The sequence below is a fragment of the Scardinius erythrophthalmus genome, assembly GCF_964197995.2.
Source record: "Scardinius erythrophthalmus genome assembly, chromosome: 25".
Taxonomy (NCBI): domain Eukaryota; kingdom Metazoa; phylum Chordata; class Actinopteri; order Cypriniformes; family Leuciscidae; genus Scardinius; species Scardinius erythrophthalmus.
The window spans coordinates 12641565-12661910 of NC_138245.1; the positions used below are offsets into that span (position 1 = coordinate 12641565).

Here is a 20346-nt window from a genome sequence, read left to right on the forward strand (position 1 = left end):
TATTATTTGGGGGCTGTCCAGCCCCTAAAGGGCTCTTGGCATTAACTGCTAAATGCTCTGCAGGCCTCGGACATTCCTGCCTCTCCCAGCTGTTACTGATCAAACCTTTGAAGATGGTCGTCTTCTTCCTTTCTGTCAAGTCATAACATTCTTTATGTGCTAATTCTACATTATATATTTTGATTCATGCATAATAGTTCATGAATACCGTTCTGTCTTCTCTAAGCTATTTCTGGGCCAATAGTTCAGATTTGTTCTTGCCCTGGCAGTTTTTTACTGATCTATAAAATTGTTCAGCTTTATTTACAGAAAAAAAGAATTTCTTAACCATTAATTAATTCATTGTTTGTTTTTACAAAGAGCAATCATTTTATTAATAAAATGTTTGTAAATATTATAACTAATATATATATATATATTATACAATATAATATTTATATTAGTTATAGTTATATATTGAATAATAGTTATAATATTTACAAACATTTTATTAATAAAGTTTCTCATTGGCATTATAGCTGGAAACGATAACACTATGTAATTCCATGACAACTATAGAGCTGTAGATTAGTATTCATGTTTATAGATATGTTCATATATAATCATATTTTTTATAATAAGGAGAGATAATTTGTAACCAGATAATTTAAACTTCTTCCTCTTATCCAGCTACATAATATTACCTCACAGAATATGATCAAGCCAAGGAACATATGATAGTAAATAGCACTGGTCTTTTATCACTAAATCACTAAAGGAGTAATTCAATCATATTTTGAGTAGGTCATCAGTGAGCATTATTTCTCTTTTATTCTTTACCTTACTTCTTTCGTTTCTTTCATCTCCTTTTTCATTTAGCTTGAACTGCCACCTCCCACTCCCCAGAGAACCACTGTGGGAGAGCGTACTGACCACACACACACACACACACACACACACACACACACACACACACACACACACACACACACACACACACACACACACCTCTTCACTGACACAATGCAAAAAAAAATACAGGACAAAGCCCACAAGCGCCTATGTGCTTATAGTGGCAGAGCCATTGTTTTCAAAAGTAAATGGATCCAGATTTTTAGGCAACAGATTAAAACAAAGACATTTGTTGGCCTATTAGAGTTCACCGTTCTCTATCATGTGTCATGTGACCTGTGTTAACCCATCCAACTAATCAAATCACACCTAACCAATCCGCATCATTAACATGCTGTCAGTACATCCTTTAATCAGTCTGGAGAAACCAAAGAGCCAATCAAAACAGGGAAGCTTCGGAGCCAAAATACTGACCATAGTATGAGTATGACACTTCATACAGACACATAGGCTTTAAGCAGGACTTGGCCAGAGGCCTAAAACTGCATAGCTTCTTACCTCAATTGGATTGAATTGTTCTGTATTTGGACAGAACCCTTTGGCCCCTATCTTAGATTGACAAATGCCTGCTCATATATCAGAAAGCATGTGTTTTCAGGACTCTCAGAGGCCCCTCCATACTTTTGCGACCTGCGGCCCATTATTCACTGGCTATTCATCTCTCTCTCTTTCTCTCCCTTTGCATTTTGCTGACTCTGAATGGAAGCTCCATAGAAACTGCTAATGAGGAGAGTTTTTGGATCTTATCTCTGGCCAGCACAGCAAAGTCTCTCAACTACAGCTGCTCTAAAGTTGTGAAGCCTCAAAACACACACAGAAAAAACACAGCTAGTTTCAACTTCCACAATATTTACAAGAAGGACTGTCAATAATAATGATGATCCAATTAATTACAGCATAAGATGAATAAATACTCAAGTTAAATAACAATTAATCATATATATTAGTATCTGCAGCCTCCAAGATAATGCAAACACATGATATCATTGTGGCAGAAGAAAGCATTACATGCAACGATAAAGCATCCACTTCACAATAATGTTTCTCAGACTGTCTCAAATAGATTAACACAAGATACATTTTGGTATTAATGTACAGATTCGTACCTATGCCACATGAGCATCAATTTCGGTGAAATAGTGAGTTAAGTAAATGCCAAAAATCATTATTGACATTGTTAACAGTACAGTGAAATAGTAAAATTGCAGTGTTATTATAGTATTATTTATATACTATTATAGTATTAATTCATTTTTTAATTAGTTTTTCATTTTATTTTTTCAATTTTAGGAAATTTTGGTATTTGCTTCTGTCATTATAATTTTTTTATTATTTAGTTTTATTTCATTTTTAGTATTTTCAGTTAGCCTAGAAATCTAGACGCACCCTAGCGGCAGCAATATGTATTTTGCAGCCAGGGCAGTCTAGCAACTCTCCATTGACTTTCGAGCTGCAAAAATCTAAATTGGGTCAGGCCAATCACGTCGTGTATAGAGTAGGCGGGGCGGGCTTAACATAATGACAACAGAGTTGCGACGGTTACCTGCCACTTGAAAACAAAGAATGACGGCTGCTGCTGGCGAACATCTTTCGAATCGGCTTTTTCCGCGACTCTGGAGGACTTTTCTTTGAGAAAAGAGCTTAGAACAGCACTTCAGTCATTCTTAAAAAAAGGAAGATGTGTTCGTAGTTTTGCCGGCCAGATATGGCAAAAGTTGAATCTATCAACTAGCTCCGCTGTTGGGAAAACGCTCTGGTTGGTTGAAGCGCTGTCCTATTGCGTGCAGAGGGAATTTGAAAGACAGCCGTTTATCCCGCCCCTCGGATTGAGCCGTGACTATGGTGAGTTGCCAGACCTAACATCTTGATGTAGGTCTGGCTTGCCAGGCTAATTATCAGCACTATAATTTCAACTTCAGGTTCACAACAACTTTTCTAATTCAACATGCTGCTGCTGCATAAATAGACATACATAAATCCTGTTGCAGATCTAGGCAGGTGGAGCTGGAGGGTTTCAGAAGAACTCTGAACAAAAACCAGACTATTTAAATGTTGATCAAGGAATCTCATTGGCTGCAGGATCAGCAGAGGCCAATCAGCTTGTGCCATGTGGTAAATAAGTGATTGCTTTCAGATTGCATGTAAAGATTCTATCAGCATGTGCCCTCTAGAGTTTCATGATTGAACTAAATATGAGGTCAACCGGGTAAACAGAAAAAAAAAAAAAAAAAACCTTAACTCTTTTTGAACATACTGGTGCTACAAATGTTGAAAGTGTTGTAGCACAGGCCACACAGTTATAGCATATTAGAAAACGGTTAGTTCCAATCCTTTATTCTGATTGGTCAATAGCTGTGTCTTATTCACGATAACGGTTCTATGCATCACTACACAACACCCCTAGCAACCACTCTTAGCAACTTAAAAATGTTTGATCTCATTATATTGTTCATTAAAGCTAGAGTAGAGTATTGTGAGAGATTGTGTAAACGAGTGTACCTGCATTTGCAGTAGACATAGCATTTTCCTTCAGGTCAGTCCTATATTCATAATTAAAAAAAATCTGTTTGAATGTTTGCTGCGATATCTTGTCCTTTTAACAGTCAAGGGGTTTCCCCGTGCCCTAGTCATTTGTCAGTTGCTTCTTGCTTTTCCGTGTTCACAAGTTTGAGTCCTTTCAATGTAAAAGTCTTCACTACTGACTGACTCACTCATAAAGACTTCTGTTGCTGTTTATGGTCAGGGACAATTTTTTCCAGTGGAAGGAAGGTTTTTGGTGATTTTACTTCATGAAAGTAGCATAGATACATATTTTTAGACTTTAATATTTGTATTGTGTGGTATAAAAGCAATAAGGTACTCGAGGCTAGTGCTGGATCGTTAATAAGTCACGGCGGAAAGGCGTTGTTAGGCACAACGCGAAGCGGAGTACAGCCTCGGTACAGTACCTTATTGCTTACATAAGTATAAAAGCCTTACCATTTCTGAAAACAACCATAAATAGTGAAGTTCATCATGCATGCTATGTATGTATACTAATTATGTTATTAATCACATAACCTGTTTTTTAGGGCTGAGCGATGTATCTTAGGTTGTTGTTTTTGAGTTTATGGACCAAAATAATAGGCCTATATGAAATAAATATGAATAGAAGTCTCATTACATTATGGTTAACAAAGAGCCTATTTTTCTTGTGCATATGGTATTTTCATATAGTATTAACTGTGTTAATAATTTTTAATGTTTATTAACAATTATTATATATTACACTATTATACTTTATTTGCATAATATTTCTTTATTCCTAATAACTTTATTCTGTTAATTTCTTTTATAACTTTAAAATACAAAATACATGAAATATATACATTTTTATCAAACATATAAGTATCCACATCCTTCTAAAGTAATCTTTAACTCTTCCAGAAAACGCTTGACATAAAAACAAAAATTTGATTTGACAATATGATCTGACATTGTTCCGCCAAACTACTTCTCACCACTACTTTCTGTTTGTTTAGAGGATTTTTTTTTGTCCAATCATCCCCCTATTGTTTCAGAAAGTAGTAAAACAGTGAGCGTGTCAACTATAAACACATCTGAAGTGTAAAGCCTTGTGCACACATGGGACGATAATCGCGCGTGCTTATCGATGATGTTTAACACCTCGTTACTAAACAAAGGGCGCCAATATGAGTATGGGCGCCAATATGAGTATGCACACCAACGAGCAAAACGGCAGGTGTAAAAACGTAATTAAAAAAAAAACGCCTCGGGTTCGTTGTTTTGGTTTGACGTGCCGCGTTAAAATCTTTTGTTCACGTGCCTGGAGCTGCTAAAGTTACAGTACTTGGTGGCGTACCTTGTGTACCAGGGTATTTCTGTTTTTCAATAAGCGCCATCTACTGTCAGGGAGTGAATTTACACATCCACTTGGCACATCGCCAGTGAAAATCGTTTGGGTATGAACACAAAGACGTCTCAAAAATCAAAATAAGTTTGCCTGTGATGAGTGGAAGCAAAACGCTGCAATACAACAAACAACAAACTCTCACTTCACACAAACAAACAGCTCTGTCTCACACACATGCAAAACTTTCCCACGGATGCTACTGTGGTAAATTTATTCATAGCACAGCCAGATTTTTTCATTGCACATGGGATATATGTGGCATTGTACAGCCCTGACATAAAATAAGTCGTTTTAGTATGATAGCATGCTATATTCCAAACATATCCGAAGACATTAAAATGTCTATTCTAAACTACAGAATAAACAGAAATGGGGGGAAAAAGACCTCCAACAGTTCACAATCATGTACACCTGACCTGAAGGCCACAGAGACAATACACCATATATTTAGCAGAGTGAAGCATTTCCCTCTTCCCACAAACAGGATGTCTTATCACCCCCCATGGCAGATTCTTCTTCCTGTGTCTGACGGGGTGTTCTTGGCCCAGACTGCACCAAATCACAGTGGTCCAGTCAACACTAATATTATTAGACAATCTTAAAAATGCAGCACTTATAACAGGGATCCCTACTCCAAGAGGTCCTTATAACCTGAAAAAGTTTGAAGACCCCTGGCATACATAATAATGGATCGAAGGGAAATCAAAGAATGTGGAAGTACATTTCTCTGGCACATAGAAAAACAGCATGCTTTGTTTAATCATAATTATAACTTAAAAAGTCATAATAAATATATAATTATTATGACAAAAAAAAAAACACGAAATGATAACAAGACGAAATGACACAAAAGTAGAAAATTATGACAAAATCATAATTATGGGAAAAATGGGCTTCTATAAAAGAGGCATGGGTTAGAATGAGTGAAACAGTTTAATGACCGTCCCAGTCCCCTAAACTGAACCCTATAGAAAATGAGTGGGGTGAACTGAACAGAAGAAGCACCAACATTAACTTGTGAATCTGAAGTATCTGGAGATTCTGTATGGAGGAATGGTCTCTGATCTCTTGTCAGTTATTCTCCAAACTCATCAGGCATTAGAAGAAAACTCAGATCTGTTATCTTGGCAAAAGGAGGTTGCAAAAAGTATTTAATAACAGGGAGCCAATAATTATGGCCAGCGTATTTTGAAGAAAAGCATTTCATTTATAATGTGATTTCCCCCCCACTTTCAATTCTTTTACTTCAATGAAAGGTTAGATTTTATATATATATATATATATATATATAGAGAGAGAGAGAGAGAGAGAGAGAGAGAGAGAGAGAGAGAGAGAGAGAGAGAGAGAGAGAGAGAGAGAGAGAGAGAGAGAGAGAGAGAGAGAGAGAGAGAGAGAGAGAGAGAGAGAGAGAGAGAGAGAGATTGAAATGTCTACTTTTAAGCAAAACAATTCAAAACTAATAGAAACAGACTACTCTCTTATGTAATCCGTATAAAATGTGCATTTCTCTCTACAGGCACGTTCACTACATTTGGACATTTTTGTGTAATTATATTTTTTAAATGCGTAGAATACTTTCCAAACCGTTACATATAGTATTATAAATGTTACATATAGTATTATAAATTCCGACGTTCATGATATAAAAAAATAAACATATTAGAATAACTTTTAAAAATGGAGTGAACACGGAGCAGTTTTTCCGTGAGCGGGAACGGAAAACCCGGAGTGGACACAGAGCGGAGTGATTAAAGAATGCTTAGAGTGCAGAGAGGAACGTGTTTCGCTCCACTCCAGGCTTTGATCACATCCCCCTCAGCAGGGTGAATACACCTCATCTTTCCTTAATTTAAGACCTATTCACACTGAAATTAAGACATTTATTGCACTATTTGAGTAATGTAAGCATATTTACGGCCTTAAAATTATGAAAAGTGAATTTAAGACACTTTTGAAGACTTGCTGCAATTAACGGAAATCTGTCGTAGCGACGGAGAACATTAATCCCTGCATTCATAAGATTTAACAGCCTGGACATGGATTCAATCCCAGGATCACATGTCCTTCTGGGTTGGTCCAGTCTTTCTGCTCAACAAATGTCTGTGTCACAGCCTTGATGGGCAGACATTTTCCCTCAGTGTGGTGGCGTTGGTGTTAACTTTCCCAAAGCGCCAACTCCATAACGCAGCGTCAAGTTACATATGTAACCCTGTTCCTTGAGAAGGGAGCGAGATGCTGCCACACTGAGGAGCCCGTGGCATAAGGCCCCTTTTACGGTCTTGCTGACGCGCTACACTATGTCACCTGTTGTTACGTCAGCCAATCAAGATTGCTGTGTTTTCATACGTACTTCAGACACTGGTCACGCAGAAGCGTTCCCATAGCATGAACGCCATGACGCAGCGTCTCATTCCCTTCTCAGGAAACCGGGTTACATAACCATAGAACATTTTTATTTAAAATTACAGTTTTATATAAATATATATGACATGTCATGACAAATATTTTGGCCTCAGATGTCAGTGTCTTACCTTGAGGTGCTGAAGCTGTCGTCGGTCATCCTCTAGTTGTCTTTTCTTATTCTCAATTTCTGTCTGTCTTTTCCTCCTTTCCTGTGAATAAAGAAATATCTGATATTAAGAGAAATACTGAGTTAATACACATCCAAAGCACTAACATGATTTTGCGCCGGTGTATTGTTAAACAAAATGCATGCAAACACAAACGACCAAATTCCTCTGCCATTTTCTGTACCACTCAGCGATTGCACTGTTCTTCGTAAGTTTTAAAACATTAGTTTCCTTTTGGTGTTTAAGGGTTGGCTGAAAAAGGTTTTCTGAGGGATTAAATATTTTGTTGAAACTCATACCATTGCTCTCAGACCAGAGCATGTGTGATAATGAGTGCTAACAATCATCATATGTGAGAGAAAATGAGCTGAGAACAAATATGTTCATCAAACAGTGAGACCCCAACCAGCAGGGAGAGCATGTGTGTGAAGTGTGTGTGAAGTGTGCACACATGTGTGAGGACTAAAAAAGGTGCATGGATTAACAGATTAAACTATTAGAGTCCTCTTTTTTTCCGAAGAAAATAATACAAAACATCACAAATTAAATAAAATAAACAATCAATCAATAAATAAAGATTTAAATTATCATAATAAAATATTTAGGTTGACTTAAAACATGATTCTACCATAAAACATGATTCTACCATAAAACAGACAAAAAATAAGACATCTGATTTAAGTTTTAAGTACAGACAAAATCTGAATAAGAAGAGACCTGTGTTGTTATTTTCTTGGTTTCATTGTTAGATGTGTTTTTTTATATTTGTTATACAAGCAGTTGTAATATGCAGTTTTCAATGACTATCATATTGAAGTTTAAATTGCTATCGTAATTCTCAAAAAAAAATCACTTTATTATAATTTTTTATTAATTTTTATCTCTATATGAGATAATGTGTCTCTTGTCGGCTAAAACCACATTTGATAGATTAGATCTTTTTATAGATTAAATTAATGCTTAAATGAGATCAAATGTGCTGGACCAACACTTAAAGACACAGTATATAAGTTTCATCACTAGAGCTCACTTTTTCAAAACAATAACAAAGGCATACCAGGAATGTTGTATGAAGCAGGTCGGTTCCGAGAGCCTGAGACATTTTACACTGCTGTTTTTATTATGCTTATATGCCGCAGTTGGCCGCTGCCACTCTGTTCGCTTTGTTGTTTATGCATATTTTATGGTTAAAGTTACTGTTAATGTTACGTTTAAAGTTCGCCTGCTTCCCTGAAATTTAACTTTGTTACAGTTATGTTTGATTACTTAAATTCACATTATTTTATTTAATTCTAATAAAACAGCTGCAAGCTGAATTACTACTCATACAGGTCACTTTATCTGACAAATTAAAATTGTGGGGTAACGCAGCGCTGTTTTACTTTGTCAAAATAATCATACTAAAAATACGTCTGAGTGTGTTTTGTTATAACGTTTTGTTATAACGTTACTCTGCACGTTCTCTCTGTGGCTGATATGAGACACTTGCTGCACACTGCAGTAAGCTAGATCGATATTATCATATTAACAAAGCATATTTATGTTGCTAAATGGCATGCAGTTAATTTTTAAATATATTGTATGGTGGAGAAAATGCTGTATTACAGTTGCTACAAATAAAGCTCTTTCTGATTTTGCTATGTTAGCAACAAAATAGTGTTGTCTCTGAGGCATGCTACAAACATGTTACTCGCGGTAAATCAAGAAAACAAGAGATCCAAACAACAAGAGTAACCGTGTTGAGCTATATAATAATTATTAGCTGTCTGTCGAGAAAACTATCCAAATATTTGCTCACAAGTCTTATAAAATGCATAATATATTAAAGCGTCTTTAGTGTTACAATGGTTTCTACAGAAGTAAAACTGGAAAATGGGAGTAACGCAGATATGATGTCATTGAAAGTCGATGTGACGACATGGGCCATTACACTGGTTAAAATAGCTGATTTCTCTGGATTTAAACATTGTTGGAAAAATTTGGGATAACGTATGTACACAAGTCAACAAAATATATAACATAGTTGTAGTGGTTTTTGGATATTTTAATCCAAAAATCTTACATATTGTGACATTTTAGACAGGGGCAGACAAATTGTTTTTAAGCCACATACTGTATGTAAAAATCTCTGACCCAGTTTCAGATTTGTGAAATGGGTTCAGTAGGTGGGTTTATTAGGACTGCCACGGGAACGTGGTGTGTGAGAATCTCACTTACTGCAATAGCCTGGAGCCGTTCCTGCTGTGAGCCTGATTCTGACATCCTGAAAGACAGAGAAATATATTAGGCTGGTATTCAACAATGGTCCCAAACAGAGGACAGATTTGCTTCCTGTTGGTAATTTGACTCTCTTAGCTATTTTGGTGAATTCAGAAGACTGAGTGTAAAATTACATAGTTGCCGCCTTCACATAGGTATATTGTATATATACTGTATATGAGATGATCATACCCACACAACCACAATGTTGTAATTACCATTGGGGAATTTTCCAAGAGCCCTGACTTTGAAGTGTTAATTAAGAATCATGATGGAAGCATATTGTTATTGATTAGATAGATAGATAGACTAGAAGGAAGAGATCGGTTCACGAGCAGCTTTAACTGATCGGTCTGTCAGACACATTAAAGAGACACAAAACGGTAACGTTATTTATTGTTTAAATTTCTTTAAAAAATGACTAAATGTGAAAGGTGAGACTTTATTTCATACAAAAAATAACCTGGTCCTGTCTGTCAGTGTGTTGTCAGTGTCCTCTCTGCTCCACGATGTATTTTTCACTGAGTGAGAACATGGTGTGGTGTGAGAGTGGCATGGCTTGTCGGACATAGCAACGGTAACTAAAGGGGGCGGGTCTTTGCGAACGGTCAATTGGATTTGAATATACGTTGCACTTGACGCACCACTACAAGACGACTCGACAGATTCGGCGGCATTCATTCGCGGCAAATCATTACATACATGTAGATTCCTTTAAATGTTAAGGGGAAGATTAAAAAAGAGAAACTGGATCTGTGAATTCTCACAGAATCACAACTGAATTCATATCTTGCTACTCAGTCAGAATCTTATTAACCTGGAGTCCCAGTCTATCACAATAATCACATAGGCTATGTGATGTTTTAGGCCTATTGGCAGACATCCATTTAAATTGTAGGCATGGCATATAAAGAACCTTTATTCCAAATCCACTTAAGTTTCTCAGCTTGCACTCTAGTAACATTTGTGTGGTCCAGGTAGCTTTGCATAAAAAAATGGTCATTTGCAAGGCTACTTTTACTTTTATACTTTAAGTAAATTTTCAAGCCTGTAGGCTACTTTGTTACTTTTACTTGAGTAAAGAAGTTAAATCAGTACTTCTACTTTTACCAGAGTATTTTTTAACACAAGTATCTATACATACTTGAGTACAGGAAGTGAGTACTTTTGCCATCTCTGATAAAGACAGCCAATGCAGCTTAAAATGGTGCTTTCTCACAATGCAAGAAGGGAAAAGTTTGAAAAACAATTCTGGAGTTTTCAGAGATTTGATTCATGCTGAGTTTGATTGAGCAAGAGAAGAAAATATTCAGCATTGGAGTGAAACTGCAAAAATTCCTTTGTAAGGTTTGTGCAATTGTTTCCATAAATAGCATAACATGGCTGAAGAACCGTGTTAACGTTGACCACGTCCTCATGCGGGACAGATTGCTGTAGACAAATGGCAGTGTGAAGTTTTTACAAATGAAATAGGTGTTCCAATCAGGAACATCCTCATTCAACTCACTCCCTCATTTATTGTCAACACACACATTTCCTTGTTCATTCGCTAAAAGCCCAGCCTAAAAGGTCTTCCAAACAGTAAGATGGACCCCTGCTGTCAGCCCCGTCTGCTGAAGGACACAGCTGTGGTGGAAGCTCCTATGCCATCAGGGAAAAGAAGAATGTGAAGGTTGTTCTCCGACCCACCACATTCGCATTCCCATCCCCCCCACGAGTAAAACATAACACCTGTACAAACAGCCTGGCAGAGGAACTGAATGGATGACAGCAGCAAAAGAGTGGAGTTAGTGCATGATGCTGAACCTGGTAACCATACGCCAACACTAGGTGATTATGCAAACATCCTTTTGGAAGGCAATATGACTGGTAGTATGATGTTTAAAACTATGCTTTCTGAACTATTATAATATACTGAATTTATGTCTAAATCTCAAATATCCAAACCATCATTATTATATGATTGGAGATACCGATCTTGCTTTTAGATACCGATACTGGTCGTTAAAACAGGTGGAAAAATCCTATAGACTAGTAATGGGAAGTCCAATTCTTTTCCGCAAACTGTTTTTTTTTGGACAGTTAGCTTCAATGAAACCGGTTCAGAAAAACGATTCACCAGTTAATATACGCAATCATGCAAAGATGTCACGTATATGCAATTATATTATTAAATCATGATGTGAAACACAGATGTTAAATGTCTAAAGCATGAAGTGAATAAACTAGTCTTAACTCACCTCTTTATAAACCATTTCGCCCCCTCATTCAAGTCAACTGCTAGTTTTTGCATGCTCATATCAGCTATATCATTGGTTCTTCGCGGAGATGTCTGAGTCTGAACTGTTTCCTCAGTTCAGTGTACTGCAGTTGAACTACTTGCAGGAAAACTGTTATATTTCCAATGCATTTTATTTACAGCAAAAGACATTAGAAACATACATCACCCCTCCCTTTATGGCAGACAGTTCTCAGCATGTCGGATATGTCCAAAAGACTGTTCTCAGTTCAGTGTACTGTTGGACTAACTGAAACACTGAATGAGTTGGCAAAATCTGGCATCATAGGATATACTATGAATTGGCTCATTTTGATTGAGCAACTAGATCTGTGCTGACTCAAGCCATGAGTTGTTTCAGAAGGTTCAGTCCGATTTGGTGAACTGGTTCATCTAGTTCACTAAAAAGAACCGGATCAAAGGAAAGATCTATTCGCAAACTGGAAATCACTATAGATTTATATTTATGGAGCGTCCTGAGCCATATCTATGGAGCAGAATAACAGAGACGAGTTGGTCCGGATGATTAATCGAAATTAAACCGGAATCGCAATATGGCTTAGTGCAATGATCTAATCACAAAGGCTGTGATTTAATTTGATAAATATATGCGCTGCATCAGAGTGAAGCACGGCGCTGTATTCTTACACATGAGTGGTCCATTATCTGATGTTTGCAGCATCTCAGAGTGGCTTGGTTTGCAGTAAATGCAAAAGTTTGGGTCGATTTAATGTGCATTTGGGAACAAGGCAACCATCTTCCCAAACTTGTAATGAGAAGCGCTTAACAGAAAACTTTTGGGGCTTTATATTATAGATATTGTTTTGTAGCCATATTAGCATACGCATTCACAAAATTTTGGCCAAATTGTGCAGCTCTACAAACCACAGCAAACCTGGATTTTTTTAAATCACAACTAGTGTTTTTCCCCAAATCGTGCAGACCTAATTGAGAGTGAGATCTTTTGATTTGGACAAGTAAACAATTACCCAGAACTACCTGGCAACACTCCCAGAAAACCCTAGCAAATCAACAGCAACATGCTAATAACCATTCAGAACACCTTAGACCACCAACACCCTGGTAACCACCAACAACACCCTAAAATTGTAACAAACCATTCACATTTTTTACATAAAATATAAAAACGTAGCCGTCTTCCCTTCTTTATCATGGAACAAATCTAAAATTGGTATAGCATAAGTGTCATGGTTAGGTGTCTGTAATAATGCGCACAATAACGGTAAAACTCAAGAAGAATTTTAATATGACACTCTACATACCAAACAGGAGAAAATCTAGAAGAAAATACAACCAAATAACACATATAACTTAAACAATGCAGAACAAGAAACAGGAAGAAACTGAGGGCTTAAATAAACGGGCAAACAAAGGAGCTAATGAGATAATAAAAAAGACATACCTGAACAGAATACTCAAATCAATCAGAAACCATGGAGACGAACAGGCTAATTAACTAATTAACAAACTAGAAAGCTGACCTCGAAAACAGACATGAACAGAACAAAAAAACAGACCAAAGATGAAATCAAAACGTGACAATAAGTGTGTGTGTGTGTGTGTGTGTGTGTGTGTGTGTGTGTGTGTGTGTGTGTGTGTGTGTGTGTGTGTGTGAGTGAGTGAGTGAGGGAGTGAGGGAGTGTTCTGCTTTACTTCTGCATTGATCAGAAATGATTACTCAACAAATTTCACATCCAGACAGATTGATGATTCACTGAACAAAACACTGCAGTTCTCCAGCCACCTGATAACACACTCCAGCATTAAGCAAAACAACTAAACAGATCTATATGGACAAATAATTAATGCAAGCAAACTATAGTTGTGTTGTGTTATGCAAAATATTTGGTTTGAGATAACTGTACCAGACTGGCAGATGACAGAAGTGTTTTCAACATTTTAGTCAATTTTGACTAGATATTTCGTAAAATGCATGTTTTTGTTTGCTTTCAACTGTTACATGTCATTTGCATCCAATACTGAAGAAAATAATTCCTGTCACTTGCAGCACAAATGAAATGCGAAGGCAATGGCTAAACTGGGAATAGCATAATAGCATTACTCTTCCTATGGCAAAAATAGTGAGAGCAGTATGCTAGTATGCTATTCCAATGACTGTTTTCAAACAGGTTTCTCAAACACTCCCCTTGACTAGCAATAAGTTGGATAAACAATAAGTCCCTAAAGGCCTGTTCACTCCAACACAAATGTTTGATGCAAAAATTCGGTCTTATTTTCACATTTTCGGATTCTTTCTTTGTCACTTAGCAAAATAGTCAGATCATGAGTGTAACAGAGTTGTAGTTTAATTAAGATGTTTATCGTGTCACGTTTTCACACCAGACATTCATCTTGGAGTGAACAGCCCAACACTGGCTGAGCCAATATTTTGTCAGGGATTGTCAAACAAACAGGCTGAATTTGGAATATAAATACCACTGAACGACAATAATTGCTATGCTAATATGCTACTCCGAATTTAGCTAATGTTTACACATTTGAGTAGAATCAGTCTATAAATGATTTACAAATACAGATATAGATACCCATATTGTGTAAGAAGCAAGAAAAGTAGGTTAGTTAGCTTCACAAACAGAAGAAAAAAATGCTTCATAAAAAGAAACCGTTCCCTACATATTGAGCTCAGTGCAAGTCTGCCGCAGTGCTGGGTTCAGGGTCAGTAGGTCAGTGTTGTCAGGCATAAAATTACATAATAATGTAATTCTCACAGAACCGTAAGGTCTCTTCTGTAAGGACTTTTCTCTCTCGCTTTAAAAAAAAAAAATCTATACAGCTGCAGATTCTGTGCAGTGGAGGCTCAGTCATCTGTAAAATGAGGGTCATGTGTCTTGTTAATTTTCCTCCCGTCACATGCTTATCTGCCACAGCTAGCACAAACAACAGCAGGATCTCAGAGCAGGTCCGGTCAGCACGCCCCATTCGCCAGCTGATTAGATTTCCTTTACAAGCTTAACGCTTTAATAGCTGTCAACAGTGTGTCCAAGTTGTCTTGTAATGTTATGTAAGAGCCAGTAATGGGTAAGCTACTAAAGCTACTCAGTTAAGTTGCTCTTTTCAGTTAGTCACACTACAATCACTACAATACTTATCAATTTTAAATATATAACTTAATTTTAATTTAATAATATGTTTTTGCAATTACTTTTAAATAGCTGGTGTGATTTTTAGTGCTTGTTGTCAGTTCCCCTCGACTATACTGTTCAAAAGTTTTGTGTTGGTAATTTTTTTTTAAGTCTCTTATGCTCTACAAGGCTGCATTTATTGAATCAAAAATACAGTAAAAAGAGTAATATTGTGACATATTACAATTTTTAGTCTATAGGCGTGTAGTGTTTCTTTACAAAGTGACATCGGCAACTACTGGCCTGGGCTGCGTTTCCCAAAAGCATCGTAAGCCTACGGTGCCTAACTATCAACTTAGGCTTACAATGCTTTTGGAAAACGCAGCGGTTTTAGTCATTTTTGCGGATCCGTGTGTGAACGGGGATCATTTTGACGTGTGAGCTGTATGTGAAAAAAGTGAAGGAAAAACATTTCCGTTGTTAGTGCATCGTTGACGTGTAAACGTAGTAGTTTGGTTTTTCCCTCTTTCCTGATTCCCTGTGGTTTAATTACTTGTTAATTTCTTGATTAATTACACCTGTCTGTGTCCCATTTAGTTCCTTGTTTGCTTATATTCTCCCTGTTTTGTTCCGTTCATTGTCTGGTATCGTCTTTGTATTATGTTTTATTCCTGCTAATCTTTTGCGTGTTTCCTTTTTTGTTACTACTCCTGCGTCATACGATTTCTACAGCTACCAACCGTGACAGATTTGACTCAAGTAACATTTTTTATCAATGTTAAAAAAGTTGTGAAACCGTGATGCATTTTTTTCAGGAGTCTTCGATGAATCGAAAGTCTCCTTGCTGAATAAAAGTAATTTCTTTCAAAATGAAAAAAATCTCAAACTTTTAAACAGTAGGCTAGTGTAATTCATCACTATGAACAGGTTGCATGTCAATGAAAACAACAATAGCACTCGTTATGTTTATTATTAAGGGAAAAGTGGCTATTTCGTTCTTCTGGTTTAAAAAGAAAAGTTGAACCAACATCACGAAAAGTGAGGTATATTGGATAATTCGAAGTGGTTATTGGCTGCCGTGGCTGGAGAGTACTCTTTTATGTCATCAGTTTCTCCGTATTATTCATGAGAACAGACTTATTTAATACAATCACTGCGCTAAATTATGCATGAGATCGCATGTCAAATGTGACAAGACCGGTTCGTTCACCTCTGCCTATTCAGCTTGGCATAATATATTTCCTCAGTACAGTACAGCACAAAAATGTTGTTTGCATTTTCCCAGGAAAGAACTAGATTTTGACTACCAACACGGAAAATATGACTGTTACAATATTTAATTTGTAACAACATGCACATGAGGGCGGTTTCTGCATCGAACGCCACAATGATCTACTTAGTGTGGGCTAGCCCACAGTCAGTCCACACTTTGGGCTGTCCCGATGGGGCCCCATTTGGGCCCCAAAGGAGCATGTTTGCTGGGGAGTTTCACAACACTGGCAATCACAGTTCATATCCGGACCGGAGCAAGAGTTTTTCAAGTTTACGGACATATTTCACATACTCTCCTGGTCCAAACATGAGCCAGCATTGTGTATGCGCACACATTTCATCATGTCTTCAAATGAAATATATATGTGCAAATAAGGACACTGATATAGAGGTATATCTAAACATGAACACAATGACACGGTGGATTATTCTGATCCACAGAAGACAATAATGTAGACCAGAGCAAAGAAGAATGGGCAAAAAAGTACCTATGCCTTAATTACCCCAACTCTGTTGTTTGTTTGTGTTTTTCTCCACTCATATTTTAATTAGAGGTCTAACGATTGAACGGTTTTGCCAATTAATTGACACCGATAGTCGATTGCTGGAACAATCAGTTATCGGAAAAAATCCCTACCGATAGTTTTTCTGGGTTGTGTCCTGGTGCGCTGTCATTACACAGTACGAGAGCGGCCTCTAGAGGCGAAATTAAAACTATCACTGACGCCTTGTGGAGTTTGTTTTGACACGTGAGGCTGAACAGAGCGGGACACTTCATTTTAGATGTGGATTTAAAACAGAAAATGGTTAAAACAGTGAAAAAAAATGCACGCAAGTTGTATAGCGAAGATGCATATATAAAGCTAGGGGACAAGAGAAAGCAAACTGTATCGTCTTGCAGCCGACAGAAACATGTAAACAAATCAGAAACGCATTAAATTTCAGTTCTTTTTTATCGTCACTAACACACATTTTGCTATTTTGATTAAATAATCAAGTGTTCTAACATAGAAGCATATTAAGTTTGAGAGTATACAATATACATGCGTCTAAATTCAATGCTATGGCCTTTGTGTAGATATTTAAAAATGGCCATCTGTAAGAATTACTGTTTGGGTTTATATGAAATGGTACCACTTTACAATAAGATTCCACTTGAAACATTAACTAAGGTTAATAAAAGCATTGGTCATTGTTAATTTCAACATTTTCTAATAGATTTTTACATTTTAAAGTTGTATCTCTTAACATTAGTTAATGGACTGAACTATAACTAATGATCAAGGTATACTTTATTTTTTTATATTGAAAAAGTACAGTACATTTTCATGGTTCAGTACTGTTTTTCAATTTTTGTAATAAAGTTCAGCACTATTTAATGTGCTATGTTTGTTTTTATTCAGTATCCATTTAAAAAACTATCAGTTGATTAATCGGTCATCAACCAGCGTGGGCTAACCTACCTATCGTTATTGGTAAAATCCACCATCGGTAGACCTCTAATTTTAATATTCATTTGCCTGAATAATGAGTGTGTTGCAGGTCTTTCTTAATGGTGGTTTCTCCCCTCTTCACACCCTCTACACTCCCACTTTTCCACAGCTTTACATGCCCCGTCTTTTTCAAAGCTGAGTTGTGAACGACCAGGCTACAACAGGGGTTTCATGACACTAGGAACAAGGAACAGGAACAGGTGCAAGACTAATTAGAAACTATGGTAACTAACAATAAACTATAACTCAGGCAGAACAGTGACACAAAACAAAACTAAACAGGACATGATTGTGACAGCAGCTTTGGGCAGAAGATGAAGGTTTTTCCAATTTGTTTGGACAGTCACTGAATAATTTACTCATTACTAAAAGTAAATAAAAATACTAGCTACTAAAATCATGAATTTTTTAAGTTTTTATGTTAAAAATGATATGATATGTGAATGATGTGCATTCACATGAAACTCCAGGCATATTAGTAGCCTGAAGCATGATTGCCTCACATCTTCAAGATCACAAGACTAGCCGCATAGTAGTTTTCCCTCTGTAACCCTGCTATCCAGGACAGAATAAAGTAATCTTGGCTGACAGTTAAGAGAATTTTTACATTTACATTGGCAAGTTGGATATGTGTGTTGCTGACTAGCATCTGCATTGAAGAAAAACATCAAGTAACAGGTTCTGATTGTACAAAATCATCCACAAGTCCACATCTATTTTTTTATTCTCTTGGCCACAATAATATGATGACTCTGATAGAACATGATAGGCCATAAAAGGAAATTATTGTTTCCTCTGGTATTTTCTTAGATTAATCACATATTTCACAAATTAAGCTGCTTGTAACATGCACCACTTGTTTGAAAACAGTCTAGGGAGAAGAAGGAATTCAAGGCATCTCTTTTACTCTTAAGGAATCACATCAGACATACTAGAGAACTAAAACAGATGTTTTTCCACTCAATAAAGCAGCACCTCATCTCATCACGGTCTGAATGCATTCTTCTAACAGTTTCAGAAGTCAGATCATTTCACGTCTCTCAGCTGAGTTCAGGGATGTTTTGAGGTCGTGTGGATGAGCAAATGTCCTCCTGCAGTGAAAAAAAGCATGAGACACAAAGAGCAGCTTTGAGACCCCATGACTGCGGGAGTGTCCCGCAAACAGAAACATTAAGAGAACTATTCATGTCAGACCTTGACCAAAGAACTAATTTGTGTTCTACTTAGAAAATAGATTAATGATTGAAAATAGATTACCTTCCTGTCTGTTCTCACCTCTAAATAAAAATGAAGGGCCCAATAAAACTGACTTTTTTATTACTTATTATTATTATTAACAATATTTTGTATTATTTTTTACCATTTCATTTTCAGGTTACTGATCAAGAAACCATATTGCTTTAAGTGTTATAATGTGCAGATTTTTTTTTTTCTATTTAGCTTTAATATATTTTATTACTTCAACTTATTTTATTTCAGTTAATTGCCTAGGCAACATTTCTATCTATCTATCTATCCATTCATCCATCCATCCATCCATCCATCCATCCATCCAGGCTTTATTTCATTTAATGAAAACTATGACTCATATACTTTTGACTTTTTTGAGGCAAAACATTACAAGGTTAAAGATTAAAGGTTGAAGGTTGAAGATCAAGTCAATAGGGTTAAAAAAAATCGACTAATAATGGAATTAACTAGCAAATATCATTGCATATTTTTATGTTTTCCTTTAAATAGGACAACTAAGTTCCGTGTCAATTTGATTAGGCCTATCTAAATAACACAGTAATATCAAACAAAAACGTATTGCACAAAAACCTCAGTTCACACCCAAATGTTAAATCAAATGAACAACAGTTCATGTATTTAAGGCAGTCTACATCCCAGTGGCAGAACAGTCTAAAGAATCCATCTTATGAGCCATGCTCCTATAATGACCCTACAAAACAAATAACCATAACTCATAAGTAAAACACACTTAAATGTCAAGGCTAAGAATGTCAATGTCTAGAGATTATTGGTTTAACCTTTACTACTGCTGCTCATGGAGGAGAGGATAAGCACGAAGGCTTACAGGCTGTCACAATCCCAGTCTTGTGGTCTCATGTTGTGTAAAGGACTTTTATGTTGAAGTTTATTTGCTGTTCCTATTGTTTCGGTTCACTTCCTGTGTTTAGTTCTTGTTTCCTTTGCTTTCTTTGTTTGCTGAGTTCAAAATCGCCCCATAAACCCTCATTCACTATTCCCTTCATCAGTCCATTAATAGTCCACTTGAAGAGTGAATAAAAATGAGGGAGTTCATTTCCAACACTTGAGTAAGAGAGTAAACAGTTTGGAAAGGTATGGAATTTTATTTGAGTAATTTCAAATAAATTTTGAATTTCTGAAAAAGTCTGTAAAAATGATATCAGATTATGGAAAAATATGGGTGCCCAATTCTGTTCCTGGAAATCTATCTTCCTGCAAAGTTCAACTCCAACCCTGATCTAACACAACTGAAGCAGCTAATTAAGATCTTCAGGAGCACTTGATCATTACAGACAGTAGGGGTGTAACAATAAAT

General features: G+C 36.5%; 1 protein-coding gene across 3 annotated transcripts in view; it reads right to left on the minus strand.

Annotated features, from left to right (window-relative positions):
• palm1a (paralemmin 1a) overlaps positions 1 to 20346 on the minus strand; it is a 54429-nt gene that overhangs the window by 19559 nt on the left and 14524 nt on the right. For all 3 annotated transcript variants that reach the window (XM_081358446.1, XM_081358445.1, XM_081358444.1), the window contains exons 2-3: positions 9592 to 9637; positions 7336 to 7416 (exon numbers count right to left, since the gene is read on the minus strand). In XM_081358446.1, the coding sequence (XP_081214572.1) occupies positions 7336 to 7416; positions 9592 to 9637 (127 nt within the window). The remainder of the gene's footprint in view (positions 1 to 7335; positions 7417 to 9591; positions 9638 to 20346) is intronic.